Source organism: Leucopleurus acutus (genome assembly GCF_964270905.1).
Source record: "Leucopleurus acutus genome assembly, chromosome: 16".
Lineage (NCBI taxonomy): Eukaryota > Metazoa > Chordata > Mammalia > Artiodactyla > Delphinidae > Leucopleurus > Leucopleurus acutus.
In genome coordinates, this window is record NC_139158.1 from 10,041,230 (window position 1) to 10,068,356 (window position 27,127).

Consider the following 27,127-nt stretch of genomic DNA (forward strand, 5'->3'; position numbering starts at 1 on the left):
CGTAAACGGAACTATGAAACCAAAATACCTGTTTACCTATTCACAGTTTATAATGAGAAACAGAAATGTCCGACGGACCAAAGGGCTTTTGTTCTAAGCTGTTTATGCTCTGTCTGCAAGCTATATGGAGAGGGAAAGCCCTCCCTAGATGGGGATTTCCCCGTTGCTCGGCAGCTGCCCGAGAGCGACTGCGGCAGGATTCAGCGGTATCCTTGGCCCATTCTCCCACTTCCTCACCCAGGACCTAAGTACTCTACGAGACTTTCCTTCGGCCACGTGCTTCTGGGATTCGCAGGGACGCTCAGAACCAGCGTGCTCGGGACCACCGTTGAAGCAGATAAGCCAGTGGTGCGGAAGCCTAAGGGAACGGAAGGTCGACTTCCGCTGTGCCAGGAAAATGATGGCCCGGGGCCGCAAGGGAAGTGACGAGCCTGCGGGGTCGCCGGAGCCCTGGAGGCGGCCCCACGCCGAGAGGGGCGCGGGGAAAGGATGACTCCAGGCTCCAACGCAGCCCACCTGGACCCGCGGGACCCAGAGGGAGAGGCTTAAAAGAGACCATGAAATGGAAAGCCCCAGACAGGCCAAGCAAAGGAAGGAAAAGATGAAAGAGACAGAGAAGTATAGAAATCTTGCTGTGGAGAGACTATGTGTGTGTATGTACACATCTCTCTCTCTCTCACACACACACACACCTATCATGGTGTGGGGGAGGCTTTTCTTACCATTGATTTATAACACTGACGACATGGAGAAAAAAATGGCTAACTTTGACCACGTAAAAATGAAACTTCAGTATGACAGCAACACACAAAAAAATGTCACAAAGACAATCTGGGGAAATACTTGTTAACACTTTAAACAAAAGGAGAATTTCTTTCATTTAAAAACCACTTAAGGAGTGGGGAGCGATAAATTAGGAGTTTGGGATTAGCAGATAGAAACTACTATATATAAAATAGATAATCAACAAGGACCTGCTATATAGCACAGGGAACTATGCTCAATATTTTGTAATAACCTATAAGGGAAAAGAATCTGAAAAATAATATATATTATATATTCATACCTATATCTATATCTGAATCACTTTGCTGTATACCTGAAACTAACACTGCATTGTAAATCAGCTATACTTCAATTAAAAATAAATAAATAAATAGCACTCATATAATAAGGGGAGAAAAAAGAGCAAAGACCTAATTGCAAAAATGCAAATGATTAGTTTGCAAAAACATAAATGTAAATGGCTAATAAAAATATGAAAAGATGCCCAACTTCGTTCACAATGTGTGCATTAGGACAACTAAAATAAAAAGTTACTTTCCACCAAAATTGGGCAGGTGTGGAGGAAATGGGCATTTTCACACCTTGTATGTATAGCGGTGCTATCTTTTTGGAGGGCAAACTGACAATGTGTATCAAAGTTTTAGATGCACAGGTTTGTATTTTTTTAACATTTAAAAAGTCAGGGACTTCCCTGGTGGTGCAGTGGTTAAGACTGCGCTCCTAATGCAGAGGGCCCGGGTTCGATCCCTTGTCAGCGAACTAGATCCCACATGCATGTCGCAACTAAGAGTTCACATGCCACAACTAAGGATCCTGCCAGCCGCAACCAAGACATGGTGCAACCAAATAAATAAATTTTAAAACTAAAATAAAAAAATAAAAAGTCATTTAAAATTTTTATTGTGGTAAGAACACTTGACATGAGATCTGTGGTCTTGACAAAGTTTTTTTTTTTTTTTTTTTTTTTTTTTGCGGTACGCAGGCCTCTCACTGCTGTGGCCTCTCCCGTTGCGGAGCACAGGCTCCGGACGCGCAGGCTCAGCAGCCATGGCTAACGGGCCTAGTCGCTCTGCGGCATGTGGGATCTTCCCGGACCGGGGCACGAACCCGTGTCCCCTGCATCGGCAGGCGGACTCTCAACCACTGTGCCACCAGGGAGACCCTTGACAAAGTTTTAAGTGTACATCATTGTTGACTACAGGTAGAGTATTGTACAGCAGATTTCTAGAACCTATTCATCTTGCTTAACAAACTTCATGCCTGTTGATTAATAACTCCCATTTCCCCTTTTCCCCAACCCCTGACAACCCCCATTCTACTCTTTGAGTCTGTGAGTGTGTATTTTATCTCTTCTACTTTTTTTCTCATATTTTGGAATTAATTTCTTGGAAATTTCTTTACACGGACCTCTCACTGCTGTGGCCTCTCCCGTTGCGAAGCACAGGCTCCGGACGCACAGGCTCAGTGGCCATGGCTCATGGGCCCAGCCGCTCCGCAGCATGTGGGATCTTCCCGGACCGGGTAACGAACCCGTATCCCCTGCATCGGCAGGCGGACTCTCAACCACTGCGCCACCAGGGAAGCCCTCGAGTGTGTATTTTAGATACCTCATATTCGTGAAATCATGCTGTATTTGTCTTTCTGTGACTGGCTTACTTCAGTTAGCATAATGTTCTCAAGGTTCATCCATGTTGTTCCATACTGCAGAATTTCCTTCTTTTTTAAGGCTGAATAGTATTCCATATATATATATATATATATATATATATATATATATATATGGATCACATTTTTTTATTTATCCATTTATCTGTGGATGACAAGTTTAGGTTGTTTCCACATCTGAGCTACTGTGACTAGTGCTGCAATGAACATAGGAGGGTGCACAGATCCTTTTACATGATAATTTTGCTGCCAAGAATTTGCTTTAAAAACATGCCAATATAAGAAACAACCTAAAGGTCCATCGTTAAGGAATTGATTAGAAGAATATTCAGAGTATGATCTCATCTCTATACATTTTTAAGCGATGTGTATACACCACTATAGGCTTCCATGCCCCCCCCCCACCAGGATGACTTTGATTAGAAGTCTTAGAAGTGTCAATGAAAAATTAACCAGTCAATCTAACAAGGGAATGGAAAATTTTATTCGAGCTGTATTTGAGGATTATAACCTGGGAAGATCATCTCAGAAAGCTCTGAGAACTGTTCTGCCTGTTAGAAGTCAAGGCACAGTTATATAAGTTTTTTCAGGTGGAGGGCTGTACATCAAATAATGTATTTTTTTAAGTTATTTTATTATTATTGAAGTAGAGTTGATTTATAATGTGTTAATTTCTGCTGTACAGCAAAGTGATTCCATTATACATATATACACATTCTTTTTCGTATTGTTTTCCATTATGGTTTATCACAGGATATTGAATATAGTTCCCTGTGCTATACAGTAGGACCTTGTTGTTTATCCATTCTATATATAATACTTTGCATCTGCTAAACCAAGCTCCCAACCCATCCCTCAGGAATGTTATCTTTTAAGGAGTTGTCTTGTCGATGTGGGGAGAATGTTGTTGTTTATGGTTGAGCAGGTATTCCTGAGGATGGGGGAGGTCTGGTCAATGCATAATGCAAATACACAATGCACACGATGGAGGGAGAGGAGGCCAAAGGGCAGAGAAGAATTTTTATGTTTAAATTTTTCTTGTCTTGCCATAAAATATGAATTTCATTTCACAGAAGGCTAAGAGAGTTCCTCCCCCTTTAAAACAAATTCATGTTATTATTATTTTTAAAATTCTATCCATCCTTTAATACTCATTGCAAATGCTGCCTCCTCCATTTAAAATTGCATGCTTTATCTCCACCCATCTTGTACTATCTGATGGTGTTTACTGGAGTGTACTTTGTATTTGATTCATGTGTCACATCAACCTGGATGAGATGACTGTAGCCTACAAATAAATAGACAACAATAGTTAAAAATTTAGACTTGGACACAGGCTGATTTAGATGAGAATCTGGATTTTTGCCATCTGTGTATCATTGGCCAAGTAACTTAAGCTTTCAGAGCCTTTTTAGCATATGAGGAAGTGTTAAGCACCTACCACAGGGGGTAGTTGTCAGTGCAGTGAGATAACCTAAGTGTTGAGCAAAGCAAGTGGCAGGGAGGGAATGCTCAATAAATGTTAGCCTTTATTATACATTTCTGGAGGACAGAAGCAGTCTCTCAGGCTTTCCAGAATTTAGTCGGTGCTCAGCCTCTTCCCTGTTGCTCACTTTGGGTTTAATCCGAGTTCACTGGGGATTGGACCACATGGTTTGCTGGAATGAAGTCAGAGGCCCCAGGTACAACGCAGAGCCTGCCCAACCCCTCTCCTTAGATTCAGGGGGAAGAGAAAAGATGGTTAGCATACCTTCCCACTGCTGGGAAAACAATTTAAAGTAGTACTTGACTACTTGATGATGGCTAACTTCACATTTGAGCAGCATCATTATTTTTGGCTTCTTTTTTTCTCCCTCTAACCCGTTGTTCAAAATTTCCCTTTATTCTTAGATGAAAACTTTCCCACTGTATTTACCTTAATTATAATAAACACAGGGCCAGGAGGGGGTTAAAAAGTTGTTTTGATTCACCAGAAAAAGAGTAAAGGCTTGGTAAATGCAAAGATAATAATCAAGCACCTGGACATTAAGTTGATATTGGAAACAAAAATAGAAAAGGGAAAGAGGGACTTCTGTGGTGGTCCAGTGGCTAAGATTCCTCGCTCCCAATGCAGGGGGCCCGGATTTGATCCCTGGTCAGGGAACTAGATCCCGCATGCTGCAACTAAGAGTCCGCATGCCGCAAGGAAGATCCTGAGTGCCGCAACTAAGACCAGATGCAGCCGAATAAATAAATAAATATTAAAGTAAATAAAGGGAAAGAATGGGGCTATTTGTTTTCAGCATTAAGTCCAAATTATCCTTTTCTTGATTTTAGGAATGAAACGTTGCATGGCCATCGATTATGCATTTCGTTTGGAAGTAACTTTCCTTGATTCGATTTTGTACTCAAAGGTTTCTGAGTATGATATTCTTGGCAGAGATATATTCTGAAAGGATGTGTTGCTTATAATGCCAGTTATTTTATTAGTTGCATCACCTGATCAGTCAGATATGATAACAAGTCCACCTGAATCCAGTGATAAGTGTATCTGTAAATATATTTTCTTAAATCTTAGAACAAAAAGCATTTTTAAAATTCTTTAGTTAGAAAAGAAACATGAACATTTTGTTCATAAGATATTTTAAAATACTGTTTTGAATGCTAAATTATACCATTTAATATTTATAGAACACTTAACTAAGAGTCTATAAAGTATTTTCATTTACATATTGCCTGATTTCCCCAAATCCCTGAGGAAGGCAGAGAAAATACTATAGAGATTCTTACGTTTTAAAAATGAACTTACATAACAATTACAGCAATAGTAACAAAATACTGAATAGAAGATAACATTCATTTAAATCCTGTTAAAACAACAAATAAAACTGTTTATTTCAATTGAGGTTACATGAATATTAGATTTACTGCATAGGGCAGATGTTTGCACAAAAAGGCATAGCAAGAGCTAGAAGGTCTGTTTAGGTTACATCTACATTATTAATTATTATGAATAAATTATAACTTGGATTTAGGTTTTTTTTTTTTCCACCTTTGGAAGAGTTCTCTAAAAGGTAATTTACTCAGGATTCGAAATATTCAAATTGTCCAAACAAAAACCTGCTCAAACAGAGTGTTTTATAAGCAGTTAAAAAAGCATCCTTGTAATAACAAAGGAGTTATCTGTTACAGGGCAGACACCCATGCAGAAGCTAAAGATGTCGTTTTGGCCCTACCCATGTGATCTGGACTAGGTATGCAATTCCTAACTGGGATACCAGATCTAAAAGATCAAACTGTTATTTTACACATGATAGATATGTTACATCCCATTCTCTCTCTATACTGTACTATGTATATACTGTAAAGAAAAACCAAGAAATTGGACCCAGAAGTTTGGGTCCTGCATGAAGCAGAGTCATGGGGAAAAAAAGACCTTTGTTTAGTGTTCATCAAAAGACTGATGTACTTCGGAAAAAAGGGTGTGTCAAGAGCGTCTCAGCTTGAGGACTTCCCTGGTGGTCCAGTGGGTAAGACTCGAACTCGCAACGCAGGGGGCCTGGGTTCGATCTCTGGCGGGAACTAGATCCCGCATGCCGCAACTAAGACCCGGTACAGCCAAAATAAATAGGTAAATTAAAAAAAATTTTAATAAAAAAGAGTATCTCAGTTTTCGCTAGAGTTACGGTTTTGAGCAACCTAAAATATACGACAGGGTCACAAAAAGATTAATTATTCAGTTTGGATTTCAAAGAGCATCTTTTTAACACTAGGGAATTCCTTGGTGGTCCAGTAGTTAGGACTCGGTGCTTTCACTGTTGGTACGGTTTCGATCTCTGGTTGGGGAACTAAGATCACAGCATAACCCGCACTCCTCCCCGAAAAAAACCCCAAAAAACCCCACTAAATAATCTCAACCACAGTGACCTTGACCAAGTGGTGTAAGTGTGGTTCTGTCAGCATAGGTAGCTGATAGGGGTTTCCTATGGGGGTGGGTCCCATGATAATGGAGAAAGCAGACTCCTGATACCAGTATTAAAAATCCAAGAAGAAGGTGATTATTTTTCAGGACTAGTGAAGACATTCAAACATTGCCACATCACTTGCTATTTAAAAGCAATTAACAAGTCTGTAAGTGCTCAGAGACTGTATGAAGATGCATTTAAGTTGGTGGAAGAGCTCACACTTGGTTTAGATCCTTATCTATCCTGGCTGTGGCCCTTCTGACTTGGCTTTTGTCTCCCACAGTACAGTAGACCCCCTTATCTGCGGTTTCACTTTCCACGGTTTCAGTTACAGGCATTTGGAAAATATTACAGCCGTCCCTTGGTCTCGAAGGGGGATTGGTTCCAGGACCGCCCCGCCCCCCTCAATACTCCTCAGATGCCAAAGTCTGCAGATGCTCAAGTCCCTTATATAAAATGGCTGTAGTATTAGCATGCAACCTACACACATCCTCCCCATTTACTTTTAATCACCTCTGAATTTCTAATACCTAATACAATGTAACTGCTATGCAAATAATTGTAAACCAATGTAAATGCTATGTAAATAGTTGCCGGGCACCCAGCCAGCAAATTCAAGTTTTGCTTTTTGAAAGTTTCTGGCATTTTTTTGTTTGTTTGTTTTAGAATATTTTCCATCCATGGTTTGCTGAATCCGCAGATGCAGAACCCGCGGATACGGAGGGCTGACTGCAGATGGAAAATTCCAGAAATAAACAATTCATAAGTTTTAAATTTCACGCCCGCCCGCTCCGTCCTGCCTGGGTCGTGAATCATCCCTTTGTCCAGCGTATCCTGCCCGGTAGTCACTTAGTAGCCGCCTGGGTTATCAGATCAACTGCCAGGTATCGCAGTGCTTGTGCTCAAGTAACCCTTATTTTACTTAATAATGGCCCCAAAGCGCAAGAGTAGTGATGCTGGCAGTTCGGATATGCCAAAGAGAAGCCGTAAAGTGCTTCCTTTAATTGAAAAAGTGAAAGTTCTCGACTTAGTAAGGAAAGAAAAAAAATCGTATGCTGAGGTTGCTAAGATCTACGGTAAGAACGAATCTTCTATCCGTGAAATTGTGAAGAAGGAAAAAGAAATCCGTGCTAGTTTTGCTGTAGCGCCTCAAACTGCAAAAGTTACAGCCACAGTGCGTGATAAGTGCATAGTTAAGATGGAAGAGGCATTAAATTTGTGGGTGGAAGACATGAACAGAAAACGTGTTCCCATTGACAGCAATGTGTTGCGCCAGAAAGCACTGAGCCTGTACGAAGACTTCAGCCAGGGATCCCCAGAAACGGGTGATACCAAGCCATTTACTGCAAGTAAGGGATGGTTACACAGATTCAGGAATAGGTTTGGACTGAAGAATATAAAAATTACTGGAAAGGCTGTGTCTGCTAAGGAAGAAGCTGCTGCCACACTTCCAGCAGAGTTGAAGAAGTTGATTAAGGACAGAGAATATTATCCAAAGCAAGTCTTCAATTGTGATGAAACTGGGCTCTTCTGGAAGAAGATGCCCAATAGAACCTACATTCATAAAAGTGCAAAGGAGGCACCAGGGCATAAAACACGGAAGGACAGATTAACTCTGGTGCTACCTGGCATCTCACATCATCACAAGAAGGGTAAGTACAGTATAATAAGACATTTTTAATTTTTTTTTAATTTTATTTTTTGGCCTCACCGCTCAGCATGTGGGATACTAGCTCCTCAAACAGGGGTCGAACCAGCACCCCCTGCACTGGAAAAATGAAGTCCTAACCACTGGACCACCAGGGAAGTCCTAATAAGATATTTTGAGAGAGACCACATTCACATAACTTTTATTTATTTATTTTACTTTTTATTAATTTTATTTATTTTTGGCTGCATTGGGTCTTTGTTGCTGTGCGCCGGCTTCCTCTAGTTGGGGTGAGCGCAGGCTACTCTTCATTGCGGTGCGCAGGCTTCTCGTTGCATTGGCCTCTCTTGTTGTGGAGCACGGGCTCTAGGTGCGCGGGTTCAGTAGCTGTGGTGCACTGGGCTCAGTAGTTGTGGCTCACGGCCTCTAGAACGCAGGCTCAGTAGTTGTGGTGCACGGGCTTAGTGGGTCTGTGGCATGTGTGATCTTCCCGGACCAGGGCTCGAACCTGTGTCCCCTGCATTGGCAGGCGGATTCTTAACCACTGCGCCACCAGGGAAGTCCCCACATAACTTTTATTGCAATATATATTGTTATAATTATTCTATGTCATTTTATTTTATTTTTTTAAGAAGATGTTGGGGGTAGGAGTTTATTAATTTATTTTTGCTGTGTTGCGTCTTCGTTTCTGTGAGAGAGCTTTCTCTAGTTGTGGCAAGCGGGGGCCACTCTTCATCGCGGTGCGCGGGCCTCTCACTATCGCGGCCTCTCTTGTTGCGGAGCACAGGCTCCAGACGCGCAGGCTCAGTAGTTGTGGCTCACGGGCCTAGTTGCTCCGCGGCATGTGGGATCCTCCCAGACCAGGGCTCGAACCCGTGTCCCCTGCATTAGCAGGCAGATTCTCAACCACTGTGCCACCAGGGAACCCTCTATGTTATTTTTTAATGAATACTTTATCTCATTGGAAATTTCTAGGACATGATCTTTTTATTTTTTACATATTTATTTATTTGGCTTCGCTGGCTCTTAGTTGCGGCATGCAGGATCTTAGTTGTGGCATGTGGATCTAGTTCCCTGACCAGGGCCCCCTGAATTGGGAGCACGGAGTCTTAGCCACTGGACCACCAGGGAAGTCCCTATTCTATGTTATTATTAATCTCTTACTGTGCCTAATTTATAAATTAAACTTTATCATAGGTATGTACATATAGGCATATAGGAAAAAACATGGTATATTGAGGGTTCAGTATTATCTTTGGTTTCAGGCACCCACTTAGGGGTCTTGGAATGTATCCCCCGCGGATAAGGAGGGGTTACTGTATGCAGTAGAATGGAGTGTCATGTTATTTGGACACTCATCTGCAGGACTGCATCCACTAAGTTAAAGATTAAAAAGAGAGAAATATTTAAAATAATTTGAAATAAGCTGCAAGATTCTGCCAACTGTTGGCCTCCGTGTGCTCATGTCTCACGTGAGCTGGAGCCAAGAGCTGGGAATCTTCTTTTCCTGCAATCTCGGTCTCGGTACACACATCTTGTTATGTTGAATGTCATTCTAAACAAAGTTGAGTGTGATTTAAACAAAGGATTCCACACGAAATCATCCCTAAATACAAATCAATGATTTTTTTTTTTTTTTTTTCATTTCTTGCTCAACCCAAAAAACAGCAGTGCAATCCTGTGCTGGAAAAACAACTGGCTGTACTGAGCTGGTATCCAAGTGGCTTGTAACTCTGGTCACCATTAACATAGCATCTGTACCAATGAGGTGAGGGAGAAACTGGCTAACAAGCAGCAACAAGCGTATCACTAGCAGCCGAGGTGGCAAGCCAGGCCTCAGGGAAAACTGAAATTGCGTGAGATTTATGACTGTGAGACATGAATTTGAGGGTTACACCTGCCAACAGCCATACACTGGGAAAAAAGCTTGGTCTCTACACACTGTTCACACCACATACCCTTCCACACACTGTTCATTGTCCCCAAAGGGCCAGCTTTCTGTCCAGAGGCAATTCAAAGCCAGCTAAAGTTTTGGGACCTGCGTTAGGATTTGATAGTTTTAGGAACAGCTTCAACCTCCAAGGAAGCTGGAGTTGTTCATGAAGCAGCAGCAAAATTTCACACTGAGCTGTTCAATTCATAAAAAGTGAAGGGACTATCTCCTAAATAAGTCAATGGCAAGGGTAATCTCGACTAAGTGAACTTTTGCTTTACTAACTCACTTTGTGACACCCTTCCAATGCTACTCCATGGCTCCACCATACCCAGTGCATCCTCCCTTCACTGTCCTCAACCTCCCAGTCTTCCCAAGAATCCGTTCAGGACTCCAGTCCCTTTATAAAACATACTCACTGATGCTCACAGCAGCTGAGTTTGCAGCTTGTAGGCTGGCTGCTCTTAGCAGCTGAGTTGTAGGCTTCTCAAGAGTTAATGTTTGTTCCTAAATATGTCAGTTGTACTTGGTATTGGGAAGACGGAATTTAATTAAATATTCCAAAATGTTAAGAAATATGAGGGCAAAAATTGTCCTTAGGAAAAACTAAACGCTGCGGAGAGACTTGACAAAGGAGAGTTCTAATCGATTTAGGCGAAGACAAAATTACTGTAAAAGATTGCAAGGGAAATGGGAAAAATGTGGAAGTCTTCTGTAATCAGATTGCTTCGCAGGGACCTTTAAATTCTCCATCTATTTAAAGAAATCCAACATGGACATTCTAGACGAGGCATTATGGGTGCGGTCGGTGGAAGAAAGAAGATGGGGAACGCCAATCTGTGAACCCAAATTCAAAGGAAAGGTTTTGGACCTACATCAAAAGACTAGCTGCTCGGAAAGTTTTCTTGCGAGCGACAAAGGCTGGAAAAAGCGCCGTGGTCGCCACCTACCGAGGAGGAGGGGGAGGGGGGAGGATGGCCGGCGGGCCCCTAATCTCCGGTGGGGAGAAACATCACAAAATCACTCGATTTTGTTCTTTACATAAACATCTAAAATCTCTGGGCTCGAGTTTTTTGAACTTCTAACTTGGGTGAACAGTAACGTCTCACCATTTTCGAAATTCACGAGCTAATGAAAGTTGAGATGCAAAAAATTATCGGGGGGAGGGGCTTGAGTGAAATTGCCTAGCGGTTGACAGAACAAAACGGGCTGCAAACCACGTTTTCTGTTCCCCTCCATGGCTTTTCCACTTTAACTTTCTAAATGTTGAGTGAAAGTGAGCAAAGCCTGGGGGTTGGAGGGTGAATAAAAACAGAAGGGTGCCTTTCCCTCGCCCGTGCAAAGTTGGGGCAATAGTCTCTTTTGGCCGATTTTGAGGCAATCTTTCAAAACTAACAGGAGTTCTTTGTGTTCCGGAGGGTGGTGCAGGGCGGAGGAGGTCCCTTGGCGGAGCATGGAAGGCGGCAGGCCGTCCTGGGACTCTCCGGCCTTTGCAGTGGTCCGGCCTCTCAATTTGCAAGGAATCTCGGGTGCAAGAGTGAGTGCGAGCCTTGGACCGTGGCTGAAGCCAGCTGCAGAGCGGCAGGGAGCAGGCTGGAGCTCTCCTGGCCTGGATTTTCATCCCTGCGCCCCGGCTCCCCTCCCCCACCCGAGCAGCAGCGCAGGCCCCAGGTGCAGCCATGTTCCTCGCTCCCACCACCCGCGCCTCCATTGACAGTCCTTGCCCGAGAGGGCCGGGCGCCGCGCTCGCCGCGTCTTCGGGCTCTGGGCTTGTTGGCGCGAGGCTTCCTGGGAGTCGTAGTCCACTGCCCCCGCCGTCGCGTTGGTGGGGACGAATCAGAGACTACAACTCCCGCTGGGCGGTGTTGCGGGTGCGCACGCGCAGCGCGCCTTCGAGGAACAAAAAAAAAAAAAAAAAAGAGGAGGAGGGTGAGAGAGAAGCTCGGAGAGCAGAGGAAAGGGGCCGCCGATCGCCCCCCCGCTTTCCCGCACGCGCTCTCTAGCCGTGGCTGCCCGCCTGCCGCGGTTACCCCGGCCTATCCCTCGGTCCCCTGTGAGCGGATCTAGGCGCTGAGCGAGGCCCTGCCGGGGCGGCCATGCGGCGGTGACAGGAGCTCGGCCGAGACGCTCGGGCCCCTCGCCCTCTCACCTCCTGCCCGCTCGCCAGCCAGCCTCAGCCCGAGGGTGCTCCGCCGCAGCCGCAGTTCGCGCGCGGCCCACACTCGCTTCCCTTCAGCACCCCCGGCCCCGGCGCTGCCTGGAGGCGGCTGCACTCGGGTGAGTCCCTGTCGCCTCATCTCCGGTCCCCCGCCCCGGTTGCCATCGCGAGCACGGTCTTTATTTGAGACTCGCTCCCTCCGGGGCCTGCACTGACAGGGGTCCGGGGACCGTCGGCGGCCGTGTTGGGGGCCACAGGTCCCCCCCATCCCGGCCGGCCGGCGTTGGGGGTGGGGCAGGAGCAGACGCGGTCGCGGGGGACGACAGTTGCACGCGCGCGCCTGGGTGCGTGGGGGAGGGGCGCGCGCGCCGGCGCGGCGTGGGGGGGCCCCGCACGCGTGAGGCCCGCGCGCGAGCGAGCCTGCGGGCTGCGCATGCCCGGCCGCTGATTGGCCGGCTCCGGCGATGCGGGTGCGCGCGCGGTGCCAGGCCCGAGCCGTGGGGTCGCGCTCGGCCTGGTGTCTCCGGGGCTCGTGCGCCCGGGCAGCAGACGCGCCGGATTGGCCGGCGGGCGGCGGGGGCGGTGCCGCGCTGCCTGGTAACTGCGGGCCGGCGGGCGGGCCCCGGAGCACCGCCCCTCCTCGCCGCTGCCCCTGCCCGCCCCTACCCGCGCCCAGGTGGAGCCCGGAGTGGGCTTTGTCCCCGGCCCGGCCGGCGCGCCTGCCCCACGGGGCCTGCTCTTTTGGGGAAATAAACACAATGACCGGAAGGAAAACCTCAGCCTGTAGGCTGTGAAAATAAGCCGTCTGGATTCTACCAGCACCCGGTCGGGGGTTCAGGGAAGAAGACATAAAACTGCCCTCTTTCCCCGCTACTTGTGCTTATCCAAGTTTTGCCTTTTAATAGCGAGTTTCTTTTTTGTGTTTAATGTTACGGTTTTGCGCTCATTTGCGTCTGAGAATGTTCAGATGTTGGGTCCTGTTGGTGTGGTGCTCACTCCTCGGAATGCGGGGCTCCGGTCAGACTTCTCACCTTCCTGCATTCAACTTTGCTGCAGACAATGGCTTGATGGTCCACTGCATAAAAGTGGTCTCCGGGAGTTAAGGAAACAAAAGGGGAAGTTTGCAAATGAGAGTGCCGTAGAGTGCCCTGAGGAGGCCGGGTGTTCCCCCCGCACTCCTCCCCGCTAAGCCCTAGGATTTGGAATATCCGATTTTATTTCCTACTACATATTTTTGCTTTGTCCGTTTTCCAGCCACTGTAGTCTACTGCCTTGCACTTCAGTTTCTCCCGCTTCTTGGGATCTTGGCTCACACCTGTAGGCTGGAATGACTTTTTCTTCGCTTGAGGCTGTGGAACTCTTTTGCTCACATGCAGTTACTTTAAAGCCATATCTTTTAACTTTGGGTCAGAATTTGTTGCTTCTTCATACAATCAACTTGTTTGCCCCTCCTAGGCTGGCGTCTTTATTTCCTCTTGGAGTGTGTTTGGTTATGCTTTGGATACACGTGTCTGACCTAGACACTAGGTATTAAACTCCTGGAGCGGGTAGGGATTAAGCCTTTTCCGTCTTTGTCTTTCTCCCCCTTCCAGTCTACAGCCGTCAAAGTGCTTTGTTTATATTACTAGCGACAGCTAACGCTTGAATAATGTTTATATGCCTGGCATCGCTCTTAAGCACTTAAGGTATGTTTTTCTTATTTAATATTCATAACAACCCCGTTCCTATAGATGAGGAACAAGACTAGAGAAGCTGTGTAATTACCTCTTGGTTACCCAGCAAGTAAACCTTGAATCGAAGATTTGAACCTAGGCAGTATGACTCTTCACCCCTAAGCCAGTGGTTCTGAAAACCCAAGCAAGCATCATCCTCCCCTGGAGGGCTTGTTAAAACACAATAGCTGGGTCCCACCCCAGACATTCTGATTCTGCAGGTCTGGGGTGGGGCCGGAAAATTTGCGTTTCTAACGAGTTCCCAGGTGCTGCTGCCGCTCCCAGGACAGACGCTTTGAGAGCTGTTCACTACCGGAGGAAGTTAAGTTCTGAGGGAAGTTTATTCTAGATGCTTGCTCTTCATTACTTTAAAATGAGATCTTAAAGAACCAAAAGTAATTCGTACTGCTTACTGCAGATTGCTTGGAAAACTGAGAGTTAAGAATTTTTCTTAGTGTTGGTTAAAATTAAACAGGTCTCCAGTTTATAAAGGAGCCATGGATTTGAGTACAGAATACAATTAGAAATCTAATCTCGGCTTTTTTCCCCCTCTCATTCATTTATTTTTTCATGGCACAGGCATTTATGTCTTTCAAGTGATGCCTAAAGCATCCTATCCCCACCAGAGTCTAAAGATAGGGCCTGAGCTTGGAACTGAGGTAGGCTGGGCCAGGCCGGGGCAGGCAGAGCAGCTGGGGCTCCCTAACTCCACCCTCCCGCCAGTTCCATGCGCCAAGGATTTGGCTAAGTTTTAAGAAAATGGCTACAAAGACTTTGTCATTAAAATGTAGGCTTTGGGCTTCTTTTTCTTGGGGCACAAGTCTTGGTGAGAATGATTTTTAGTGTTTTTGGTATAATGGATTTCTGTCGGAGGAAAGTGAGTAAGCTCAAATCAGGTAGGAGTGGGATTAGCTTACGGTAATCTATCATTTTTAAAATTTTATTTATTTATTTTTTGGCTGCGTTGGGTCTTCGTTGTGGTGCGCAGCTTCTCGTTGCAGTGGCTTCTCTTGTGGGGCACGGGCTCTAGGTGCGCGAGCTTCAGTAGTTGCAGTAGGCGGGCTCTAGGGTGCGCGTGGTTTCAGTCGTTGTGGCACGCGGACTTAGTTGTTCCGCGGTATGTGATCCTGTACCAGGGATCGAACCCGTGTCCCCTGCATTGGCAGGTGGATTCTTAACCCCTGCGCTACCAGGGAAGTCTCTCATATCATTTTTTTGATGATCCCTAGATCAGTGGTGTGTTCCAAAACATAAAATATAAAAGACAGGTCCCTGCTCCAGGTTGTTATTATCTAAAGGAGCAGTAAATAAAACACTTAAGCTTTTCTGTTATTACTGGTGTGTAGCTATTTGCATTGCATTCTACCTAATTCAGTTCTACAGTTGTTTCTTTCTTCATTGAAAACATGAATTTTTAAAATATTGCAATCCTTTTCATATAACTGCTGTGGTATAATTAACATGAACTTGTCTTAATCACTGGCTTAAACAGATGCTGATAAGTAATTTTTATGTATATCTAAGGGAAAGCATTTTTTGAAGAGTTGTTTGAGAAGTAATACCCTTTGAGCATGGTATTTCACTTTTCCCGAAATGCATTAGAGGTAATCTACCTGAAAGATAAATACCATGAATTTTAGAAATAGCAGTTTACCAAAGGTCATTGGTACCATTTTTCTTCAAAAGTTGTCTACATTTATTTGGAATAAGCTTATTCATTGTTACTAACTGAAAGAAAGTAGGAAATGCAATTAATCAGTTGTTCATTATAATTGTAGAGTTGAGTTTCCTTGTAATCAATGGGCTTTAAATGGCAGCATAGCAATATGAAGAATAAAATTTGGTTAAACAAAGTGTAACTGAGGCTACCTGCCTGGGAGAGTAAAATTAAGAATTAGTATTTTAGAGGATGTATTAAAAATTATGGGAAAATTACAGAAAAAATCACGTGGATAGATCAGAAGCGCTGCAGGTATAATCTTAATATTCTTCATTTTCCATTCTTTCCTCTTTCTTCCTTTACTATTTACCCTCTTTCTTGTCTTTCCTTTACTGGAATGCTCAACGATGCAGTTTCCCTGTTTTTTCTTTTTTCCTCTTTGTTTCTACAGTCCTTGTCTTCATATCCCATGCCTGTCTCTGGCACTACTCCTTTGCTTTAAACACTTAGACCTAGTGGGAAAGTAAGAAAGTTCCATATAACCAGGGACTGTCAGAGTTGATGGTGGATTGACTCATGTTCCTTGGTTTAACTTGATGAAAAATTATAGAGGATTTTAAAAGAATTAGTTTATTTAAAAAGCAACTTGAGGCAAAATGAATTTATAATTGAGAGAGAGGGAGTATGGCTTAGTGGGTATAGACATAGGTTCTTTTTTTTAAATATTTATTTATTTGGTTGCGCTGGGTTTTAGTTGCGGTAGGCGGACCCCTCAGTTGTCGCTCATGGCTCCTTAGTTGCGGCACGCGTGTGGGATCTAGTTCCCTGACCAGGGATTGAACCCAGACCCCTGCATTGGGAGTGTGGATTCTTATCCACTGCGCCACCAGGGAAGTCCCTTTATAGTGATTTTTTAAAAATTGTGGTAGGGACTTCCCTGGTAGTCCAGTGGTTAACACTCCGCGCTTCCACTGCAGGGGCCGCGCACACCATGTGGCACGGTCAAAAAAAAAAAAAAGTAGCAAAAAATTGGTAAAATATACATAACACAAAACTTAACACACAGTGTTAAGTGCACAGTTTGTACAGTCACATTGTTGAGCAGCCATCCCACCATCCATCTCCAGGACTTTTTCATACTCCTAAACTGAAATTGCCCGTTAAAGAGTAATTCCCATTCCCTCTTCCCTCCAGCCCCTGGCACCTGCTGTGAGGCATGTGGGATCTTAGTTCCCTGACCAGGGATGGAACTGGTGCCCCTTACACTGCAAGCGTGAAGTCTTAACCACTGGACCACCAGGGAAGTCCCAAATTTGACTGTTTTAGGTACCTCATACAAGTGGAATTATTTGGACAGTATTTGTCGTTTTGTGATTGGTTTATTTCATTTAGCGTAATGTCCTCATGGTTCATCCACATTTTAGGATGTGTCAGAATTTCCATCCTTTTTGATTGTTATAGTGATTTTTAAAGTTTTTGTTTTTATAGTATGGCAAAGGAGGTAATTCTTTTAAAGTACTGTATATGACTATATCATGGTATAATTATAGAAGTGGAGAGTAATGAAGAGTTTGATCCTATTTAGGGTATTTGGTTAAAATCAGCCCTGGTTAGACTGAGCCTGTGAAGATTTCTGATTGTATAGGTCCCATACTTTTGAAAATTGATGTGTGTTTTGATTCCATTTGCATACACTGTCTCTAGAGACCATAGTATTTTTTATTATATGTTAAAAATTATTTTCTGATTATGTATTTTTGTTGTGTTGATTGCTTCTGTAAAGCTTTTAGAGTACTTTTTCTTAGGGTATGTTGTAAGTGGGGTAGTCACTTTACCCAACTGGATACTCACTTCATAATTTTTTTCTTTATTTGTAGTCTTACCTATAGGAAAATTAGTTTTCTTTATAATAACAAAATGAGTCTTTGAACTATTGTTCACTATTCATTGTCTATGTTTTAAGCTTTGGAAAAGAAGAGATCCCTTACCACATTTGGAGCAGTACTCATTTATCTACTTATCCAACATATTGAAGGCCTTCTGGGTGGGTTAGGTATTGTGTGATGCCCTCAGAACACAACCCCCAGAACACAGTCTATTTCTAGGAGAATGCTGGTATGGGCAAATTCTGTTGTTTGTTGAGAGCTTCACAATAAAGACTCCTTAGTTCAGTTTGTATATTCAGTCTAGTTTACTTTTTTTGGTATTTAGCGCAAGGTGACTTTTAAACTTAAATTGTAAAGCAATCTTTGAGGAGTAGGTTTGATACAAGCAAATTTTCATGCTTGTTGGATGTATGCTTTAAAAGGTGTACATACTATATTTCAAAGCAGTGATTTGTTGTTTATCTTAAATTTACACAATATTATAGGTCAATTATATCTTAAAAATAGCTGGGAAAAAATAAAAATAAATGGTTAAAAAAAAAGCAGTGATTTATTTTGACAACTTATTATTTTTCCTGCCCCATCAGAAAATAGGTTATTTTATTTAGCAGTATTAATTAAAGCAGCTAGTTGGGAAATTTTCATTTGTCAGGCTTGGATTTGGAGAGTTTATTGGTAGATAAATAGGTATTACATATATGTGTATTTTAAAAATAAGTAACTAAAAATTTTTTAAATTTACTTTATTTAAATTTTTGGCTGCGTCAGGTCTTTGTTGCTGTGCGTGGGATTTCTCTAGTTGCGGCGAGTGGGGGCTACTCTTTGTGGCGGAGCACAGGCTGTAGGTGCACAGGCTTCAGTAGTTGTGGCGCATGGGCTCGGTAGTTGTGGCCTGCAGGCTCTAGAGCACAAGCTCAGTAGTTGTGGCGCACGGGCTTAGTTGCTCCGTGGCATGTGGGATCTTCCTGGACCAGGGATCGAGCCCATGTCCCCTGCGCTGGCAGGTGGATTCTTAACCACTCTGCCACCAGGGAAATCCCTAATTAAATTTAAAGTTAAGTGCTGGGACTTCCCTGGTGGTTCAGTGGCTAAGACTCCACGCTCCCAGTGCAGGGGGCCCAGGTTCAATCTCTGGTCAGGGAATTAGATCCCACATGCCGCAACTAAGAGTTTGCATACTGCAACTAAAAATCCCACATGCTGCAACTGTGGATCCCGCATGGATCAACTAAAGATCCTGCATGCTGCAACGAAGATCCCGTGTGCCTCAACTAAGACCCGACGCAGCCAAATAAATAAATATTTAAAAAAACAAAATTAAATGCTTACTCAGTTTATTGAATGCTTGTGTTAAGCGCTCTGCCAGGTACTTAATAGCTTCTCATACCAACCTTGTGAGGTAAGTACACATATTATTGTCATTTTCCGGATTAGTATATTTGGGCTTGAAGAATCCCACAGTCAGCCATATCTAATATTGGAGCTAGGACTTGAATTCAGAATTTGGCATGATTCCAAAGCTGCCATTCATTATAGCTTTGCTCTGTTGCCTGCTTTCTGTACACAATACATTAAAAAGATAAAGATGGAACTTTTAGGTCACAGTTAGTTGATTTTCATTTCCTCTTCCAATTCATACAAAGTTAGAAAAAGAACAAGTGAGCCAGCTTATCAACTACCAAATGTTTTTTAAATTTGAAGTAAGGACAAAGGGGCACATTCTTTGTGTATTGGCAGAGAAAGCTGCTACTTTTAAAAAATCTGCACTATCAATTTAAAAGTATAACTTACACATTTGTGAAAAATTTCAAACTAGTGCCAAGAAAAGTTGTGGGTCTTCCTGAATAGTTGATAAGGTATTTGTTTGTTTGTTTCAGAGACAGTGTTTTGGCTACTGTGACACTCAGTATTGAACTTCTTTGATCTACCTTTGGGCAGATTCTCTTTCCATGCCTTCATTTTAAAAATTTTATCATTCTTCCCTTCACCTGGCTTTTTTAAAAAAGATAAAATTTAGCTATTATTGTTAGCTGTCTAACAGTATTTTGGAAATGGGGTGGAGAGGGTATAAAGTTTTAAGTATAAAAATAAACACACTTGGAGATCATTTCAAATCTTAACCTTTCAATGTATTTTGTTTCTTCTCGAGAGATCACTTGGTGTTTACTGATAAAATTACCAGCTTTATTTCAGCAGAAAGAAAAATTTTAGTATCTTAAGATGTAAGCATAGCCTGCTATGAAAACTTAAAAGCCTTGACTTTTAAAAATCAATCTTGATCAAAGGTTTGTTTTAGGGATTTCTAATTTTCTTTCTAAATGGTCTCTTTGGCTCTATTTCTCGTTTGCTGAGGTGTATATGTTAAATATATGTGTTGTTACCATATTAATATAAATTGTGATACTTTGTATTCTTTTATTAAATCTTTGTAAAATGGAACCTCTGACGAAACACCAACCTAATTTATTCCCTTTGAAAATACCTATTAAGCCTATAGAGATAAACTCTTAGAGATGCGTATTAAAATATTCCTCTGTGTTAATAGGCAAGGAATAAGGAAATTCTGGGAGTTACAGGTTCTAGTGTAGTCTCTGGCAAACTGATCTTATCCAAAATGTTCTGTCCACTTATGGGACATTGCCTGGACAAACTAGAGAATATCTTGAGAATGGTGCCGCTGAGGAATATTTTGGAAATCATGTTACAGGTAAAGCACAGGACAAACTGGGGATGCTTGGTTTGGAGAAGAGAATTATGGAGCACGATGCATTGAAAGGGCTCTTTTGTAGAAGAAGGCTCTTTTAGGAGGCAGCAGTGGCTGAGACAGATTTGTTTGTTTGTTTTTAATATTTATTTATTTGGTTGCACCGGGGCTTAGTTGCTTCAGGTGGGCTCCTTAGGTGCGACACGCAGGCTTCTTAGTTGTGGCATGCGAACTCTTGGTTTTGGCATGCATGTGGGATCTGTTTCCCTGACCAGGGATCGAACCCAGCCCCCTGCATTGGGAGCGTGGAGACTTAACCACTGTGCCACCAGGGAAGTCCCTTGAATTTTCTTCTTTATCTAAGATTGTAAGTTTTAAGATTGAAATGGAGAAATGTTTGTTGCAAATAACAAAATAATAACACAAAAAAGAAATAAGACATAAATGGAATAAAAGAAACAAGATCAGTGTTATGGGTCCCCACCCCACCCCCAACCTCCCACGGACTGAAGTCTGACCTGAACCTTAATTTGAAGCAGAAACACGTTGAAAATTTAGAATATTTTAGAAATCAACATAATCAGAAATATTGAGAATCTCAATTTTTTGTTAGAGTGATGATGGCCTGTGTGAAAGTGTTCTAATTTATTTATCTATTTTTGGCTCCCTTGGGTCTTCGTTGCTACACGTGGGCTTTCTCTAGTTGTTGCGAGCCAGGGCTACTCTTCATTGTGGTGCATGGGCTTCTCCTTGCGGTGCCTTCTCTTGTTGCAGAGCACGGGCTCTAGGTGCGCGGGCTTCAGTAGTTGTGGCATGTGGGCTCAGTAGTTGTGGCTTGGGGGCTCTAGAGTGCAGGCCCTGTAGTTGTGGCACATGGGCTTAGTTGCTCTGCAGCATGTGGGATCTTCCCGGACCGGGGCTCGAACCTGTGCCCCCCTGCATTGGCAGGCGGATTCTTAACAACTGTGCCACCAGGAAGGTCCCTGAAAGTATTTTAGAGTTCTCTTTGACTCACTGTAAAATTTCTTTTTATTGTTTTGCTGTTCAGCATTAACGGCAAGGATCAATAAATTAAAAGCAAAAGTGTGGTCAAATAAAAACACTTACATGGAATTAATTATGGGCTTATTTTGAGGTAGAATGGATCAGTGCAGTAAGGACACAGGTAAACCTAATCCCTGAAATGGATCTCCAATAAGAAGCGCAAGAAGATTTTAAAGAATGGCTGGAGTCTGTTTTCAGAGACATAAAAGAAGGCATTGCTTCTATTAAACAGTAGCTGACAGGATAAAAGATAAAAAGATGAAACAGCAACAGGCCAATTAAGTTCAGCTTTGAACTTAAAGGAGAATTAAAATCAAATCAGGGAGACAAAAGATGAAGTCAAAAAAAAGTTCAGAATTGAAGAATTAAGGAAATTGAAAAAATGGGAAAGAAAATGGAACGGACTCTGGTAGCTATTATTTTTGTGTACTGGCACACTTTATCAACCCTTTTCTCCTGATAACAGTGTCCTGCTTTGCCTTTTAACTGCTTACCTTCCTATTCCACGTGGTTCTGGCTAGACTGCCAGTAACAGTGTATCCCAGGTAATCTTGTTCTGACTAGCCACGTGGGCTTGGGATAGGCTCGTGACACAAATCCCCAGAACTTTTGTGCAAAAAATAGCAGGAAGATATGATAGTACGCTGCCTCTAGGATCACAGTATAGGTGTGTGGTAAGCATAAAGATGCGTGTGGCCATCATTGTCTTAGGAAAGAAACCCATCTGCTCAAGAAGTGAGGCCTGCAGGGAGGGAATAGAGAGAACTCTAATGATAATCTCTTGTGTTCCTTGATCTAGCTGTGTATAGAATCAGTGCAATGTTTAGGCTGAATAGTTAAATAAAACAATAAAAATTCCTTTGTTCACTTGTGGTGGTTTGAATTGGGTATTTGTAACCTTGCAGTGTAAGATAGTTCTGGCTAATTCATAAATTGTTCTTGAAAATAGAAGACTATTATAAGTCAGTTGTGGTTCCCAGAGTTGGTGGGACTAATAAGAATGTTCTAGAATTATAAAACAAAACTTTTGTAAAAATACCAAAAAGTTGATAAGATAGGAATTTTGAAGAGCTATTATGAGAAGCTAATATTAAAAGGAAAATGAGGGAGTTCCCTGGTGGTCCTGTGGTTAGGACACCTCACTTTTCTGCTGTAGGGGGCATGGCTTTGACCAGGAACTAAGATCCTGCAAGTCCTGCGGCGCAGGCAAAATTAAAAAAAAAAAAAAAAAGGAAAATGAGAACTAATGGTAGAAGTGGGAATCTCTTTTGCCCTAAGGGCATCTGCCAATTTCACCATATGAACTTGAGTTTTGAAAACCATGTGAGATGAGAGGCTGAAATCAAAGCCCAGAATCTGCACAAAATTCAGGGGACAGATAGACCCTTCCCCTCAATAAGTTGAGACCTCAAATTGGTTAAGGCTGATTAAGAAATAAGCCAGCTTGCATCCCTATTTGTGGTCTGGGTTACCATCTCTGGGTGATTCGAGGAAACTGAAGCTTTGGATTATGGTGATCCCAGGCAGGTATTGTTCCCAGATAATAGGTCTCATATTTAAAACAGTGTTTTGATGTAAAACGACCAGCATACAGTAAAAGACAATCAGTCATACATGGGAACGAGAACCGTGAGTTGAGCTAGAACTATGAGAAACATCAGAAATACACCTGCAAAGACTTGAGATTTTTGAATTATCATAGACTGTAAAACAACTACCCGTACTATGTTTAAAGAAATATGTCAAGCTTGAAAATCTTTAGGGAGTAGGAAACTTTAAATGTGACATGGCAACAAATAGAAATTGTATAAATGAAAATTATAAACAAAATAAAAAACCTGATGGGTGGTTTTAACCACAGAATAAGTATAAGTGAAGAAGGAATTAGTGAAATGGAAGATAAGTCAGAAGAAAGATAAGTCAGGAAGGAAAAATGAGAAAAATTCAGAAGAGGGTAAGAGATTTAAGGATTAGCATACATTTAGTCTGCGTCTCTGTGTAGGATAGGAGGTAGACAATGGGACAGAGACAATACCTGAAGAGATAATAGCTGAGAATTTGCTACTACTGAAAGATGACAATCCTTAGCCCAGTGAATGATAAATGTACTGAATAAAAGGAAATGTACACTACACACACACTATACAGAGTGAAACTGTAGAAAACCATAGACAAAGAAAACATCTTAAAAACAGCAGGGATGAGGATTGGGATTACCTTTAAAAGAGATTCTAGATGACTTCTGACTAGCAACAATGGAAGCCGAAAGATAATGAAATAACCTCAGTGTGCTGACAGGAAGTATTTGTCAACCCAGATTCTTATCCTAGTTGAAAGTGTCTTTCAAGAATAAAGAATTTTTAGCAAACAGTAATTTTGCCATTAGAAAGAAACTGTAAAGGATTAACTTCAGGCAGAAGGAAAATCTGAGATGCAAGAAAAAATGAGCAAAGAATTTCATAAATATGTATGTGGTTAAATCAAAATGAAAATTAAATTGTTCGAAACAAATAATATTGCTTTTAAGAATACAGAATTAAAATACACATACACAAAAGCTGAATAACTAAGGAGCTATATCCACATAATAATTATCAGAATTCTGACAGTTTATGCAATGTGTAGTCATCATCAGAGGTCAGTTTAGTAATGGGCATAGGACCCTAAGCAGATGAGTCACTCAGGAAGAAATATAGATGATAAAACTATGAAAAGTGTTTCTTTAGTAAGCAAAGAATTTCAGCTGTTTTAGTAATAATGAGGTATTCATAGTGATTAGGTCATAGTTCTCCAATACGTTGGTGAGACTGAATTTAGTGTTTTTAAACATTTCTGGTAGCAATGGGAAAATTTTAGCATTATGTATTAAGAGGTATAAAGATTTTCATGCTATATTTCAGTATTAAATTTTTAAAATACAGAAATAAAAAGGCAAAAGCCAATTTTATGAAGATGTAGAGAGAAATTGTATGATTCCATTTCGATGGGCTATTATGCAGCTATTTAAAGAACTTGTTCTGTAAGAATATGTAACATGACAGGTAGATGATGCTAGTTGATCATTAAGGCAAGGTCACTGTACTCATAGTGGTTAGGCTCTTTGTAATTTTACTAATTTATTCTGAGAATCTGCATCCCAGATGTCTTGTGTATGCATTTTAACTTTACTATATCATAAAACTGTACTTCTCTGTTCCTTTTCTGTGTTCTTTTTCTCAGGCAGGCTACATTGGTACTCTGTTCTATGGGGATACTCTTGTAGCAATAATCCTTGGAGATTGGGACTTCCCTGGTGGTGCAGTGGTTAGGAATCTGTCTGCCAGTGTGGGGGACACGGGTTCAAGCCCATGTGGTCCAGTTGGATCCCACATGCCGCGGAGCAACTGGGCCTGTGCGCCACACTACTGAGCCTGCGCTCTGGAGCCCGCGCGCCATAACTACTGAAGCCTGCGTGCCTAGAGCCTGTACTCCTCCGCAACAAGAGAAGCCACCGCAATGAGAAGGCTGCACACCGCAATGAAGAGTAGCCCCTGCTCGCAGTAACTAGAGAAAGCCTGCGCACAACAAGGAAGACCCAACGCAGCCAAATGAATAAATTAATTAAAAAAAAGAATCCTTGGAGATTGGCAGTGAAGAATGCGCACACAGAGTTGGGATTGGCCTTTGTATCCTGGCTCATGTTCCCTTAAGTTTCTTTTCCATTTATTAGTTCATTCTTTTGCTATAGCTACTACCGTGGTGGCTCAAGAGGTCATGAGGATTTAAAAGTTTACTCAACATAGTTTAATTTCTATAGCAGTATAGTTTTTGTGATAATGGAAAAGTTCTGTATCTGTGATTCTTCACTACAAAAGTCACTAACTACATGTGGTTGCTAAACACTTGAACTGTGGCTAAGACTACTGAGGAACTGAATTTTCAATTTTACTTAATCTCGATTAATTTCAATTTAGGTAACTACCTGTGGTTATTGGCTACCATGTTGGATAGCACATCTCTGGAGGGATACCTTCCAGCTGTTTCCTTGACTGCGGATTTTCTGCCTTGGATTATGGCCTCCTTCCTTACAAAGAGAGATCCCCATTTCTCTCCACACCACCCCTCCTTTACCAAGACAGCATCAGAGATAAGAAAATCGGGAATAAATACATTGTGGTACAAATCCCAGAAGTCATTTTCTTGTCTAACATTAGGCTCATCTTTTTTTTTTTTTTAAGTTAGTTTCCTGTAGTGCGTGTGTGTGTTTCTTTAGTGTTTACTTATTTGTTCATTTTTATTTGTTTTGGCTGCAGTAGATCTTAGTTGCGGCACACAGGATCTTTGTTGGGGCACGCAGGATCTTTGTTGCAGCACGTGGGGTCTTTTTTTTTTTTAACTGTGGCATGCGGACTCTTAGTTGCGGCATGCAGACTCTTAATTGAGGCATGCATGCGGGATCTAGTTCCCCGAACAGGGGTCGAACCCTGGCTCCCTGCATTGGGAGTGCGGAGTCTTACCCACTGGACCGCCAGGGAAGTCCCTGGGCTCACCTTCTGAATTGTCTCAGTTCAGTTTTTCTTCCTTCTCTGTGTTTAAAAAGATTAAAAGGGATCTACCATTTTTATATTTACTGTTTTATGAAGAACATGATCATTTTGGTCATTTTCCTTTTTGTTCTAAAGAACTAACTGTCCCATTTTAGGTACTTTACATTTTTGTTTCATGGTCACTTTATTTTTATTTTATTTTATTTTATTTTTTTGGCTGTGCCGCGTGGCGTGCAGGATCTTAGTTCCCCAGCCAGGGATTGAACCCGGACCCTGGGCAGTGAAAGCGTGGAGTCCTAACCACTGGACTGCCAGGGAGTTCCCCATGATCTTTCTTTTCTTTTCTCTTCTCTTCTCTTTTCTTTTCTTTCTTTTCCTTCTTTTTTTTCTTTCTTTCTACCTACCTGCTTATCTATCTATCGCTGCATTGGGTCTCAGTTGTGGCACGTAGGATTTTCATTGAGGCAGGTGGGATCTTTCATTGAGGCTCAGGTGGGATCTTTCATTGAGGCTCATGTGGGCTCTCTGTTGTGGCACGCGGGCTCTAGTTGAGGCCCGCGAGCTCAGTAGTTGTGGAAGTGAAGGTTATTATGGAAAAATAATACGCCTTGTCCATTTTGACTGAGCCACATTTTACTATAAGTTTACTTAAAACTTATTTATCTAAGAGAAAAGAATAGGACCTAGGCTGTTACGGAAAATAATTTCTATCATCTAACCATTCTCTTGCTTGATACTGCCTTTTCTGTTTTGGGAAACAGAATTCTTTTTGTTAACAGATACGGGGATGTTTCAACTTTTTTATTATAAAATTTTATTTCCTAAGTATGTATACTTCATTAGTTTTTTGCGGCACACGGGCCTCTCACTGTTGTGGCCTCTCCCGTTGCAGACCACAGGCTTCGAACGTGCAAGCTCTGCGGCATGTGGGATCTTCCCGGACCGGGGCACGAACCCGTGTCCACTGTATCAGCGGGCGGACTCTCAACCACTGCACCACCAGGGAAGCCCACTTCATTAGTTTTTGATGCCCAAATCTAGCCTAGCAGTTAATTCACATGCTAACACATGGTGGAGCTAGATCACAGTTTCATTTATCTATCTATCTATCTATCTATCTATTTGTTTATGGCTGTGTTGGGTCTTCGTTTCTGCGTGAGGGCTTTCTCTAGTTGTGGGAAGCGGGGAACACTCTTCATCTCGGTGCGCCGGCCTCTCACTATCGCGGCTTCTCTTGTTGCGGAGCACAGGCTCCAGACGCACAGGCTCAGTAGTTGTGGCTCACGGGCCCAGTTGTTCCGCGGCGTGTGGGATCTTCCCAGACCAGGGCTCGAACCCGTGTCCCCTGCATTGGCAGGCAGATTCTCAACCACTGTGCCACCAGGGAAGCCCCACAGTTTTTAATAATAGGGAAATCATCCTCTTTTTTTTTTAATTGAAATTTAGTTGATTTACAATGCT

General features: G+C 42.6%; 1 protein-coding gene across 8 annotated transcripts in view; it reads left to right on the forward strand.

The window, feature by feature from the left end:
- GTF2I (general transcription factor IIi) overlaps positions 1-27,127 on the forward strand; it is a 146,102-nt gene that overhangs the window by 38,497 nt on the left and 80,478 nt on the right. For 3 of the 8 annotated variants that reach the window (XM_082857688.1, XM_082857689.1, XM_082857687.1), the window contains exon 1: positions 7,362-8,047. The exons of 1 other annotated variant lie outside the window; for it this stretch is intronic. In XM_082857688.1, the coding sequence (XP_082713814.1) occupies positions 7,366-8,047 (682 nt within the window). In that variant the 5' untranslated portion in view covers positions 7,362-7,365. Of the gene's footprint in view, positions 1-7,358; positions 8,048-11,480; positions 12,254-27,127 lie in introns of those variants that run through there. 4 more of the 8 variants (XM_082857685.1, XM_082857686.1, XM_082857690.1 and 1 more) reach the window with 3 other exon arrangements.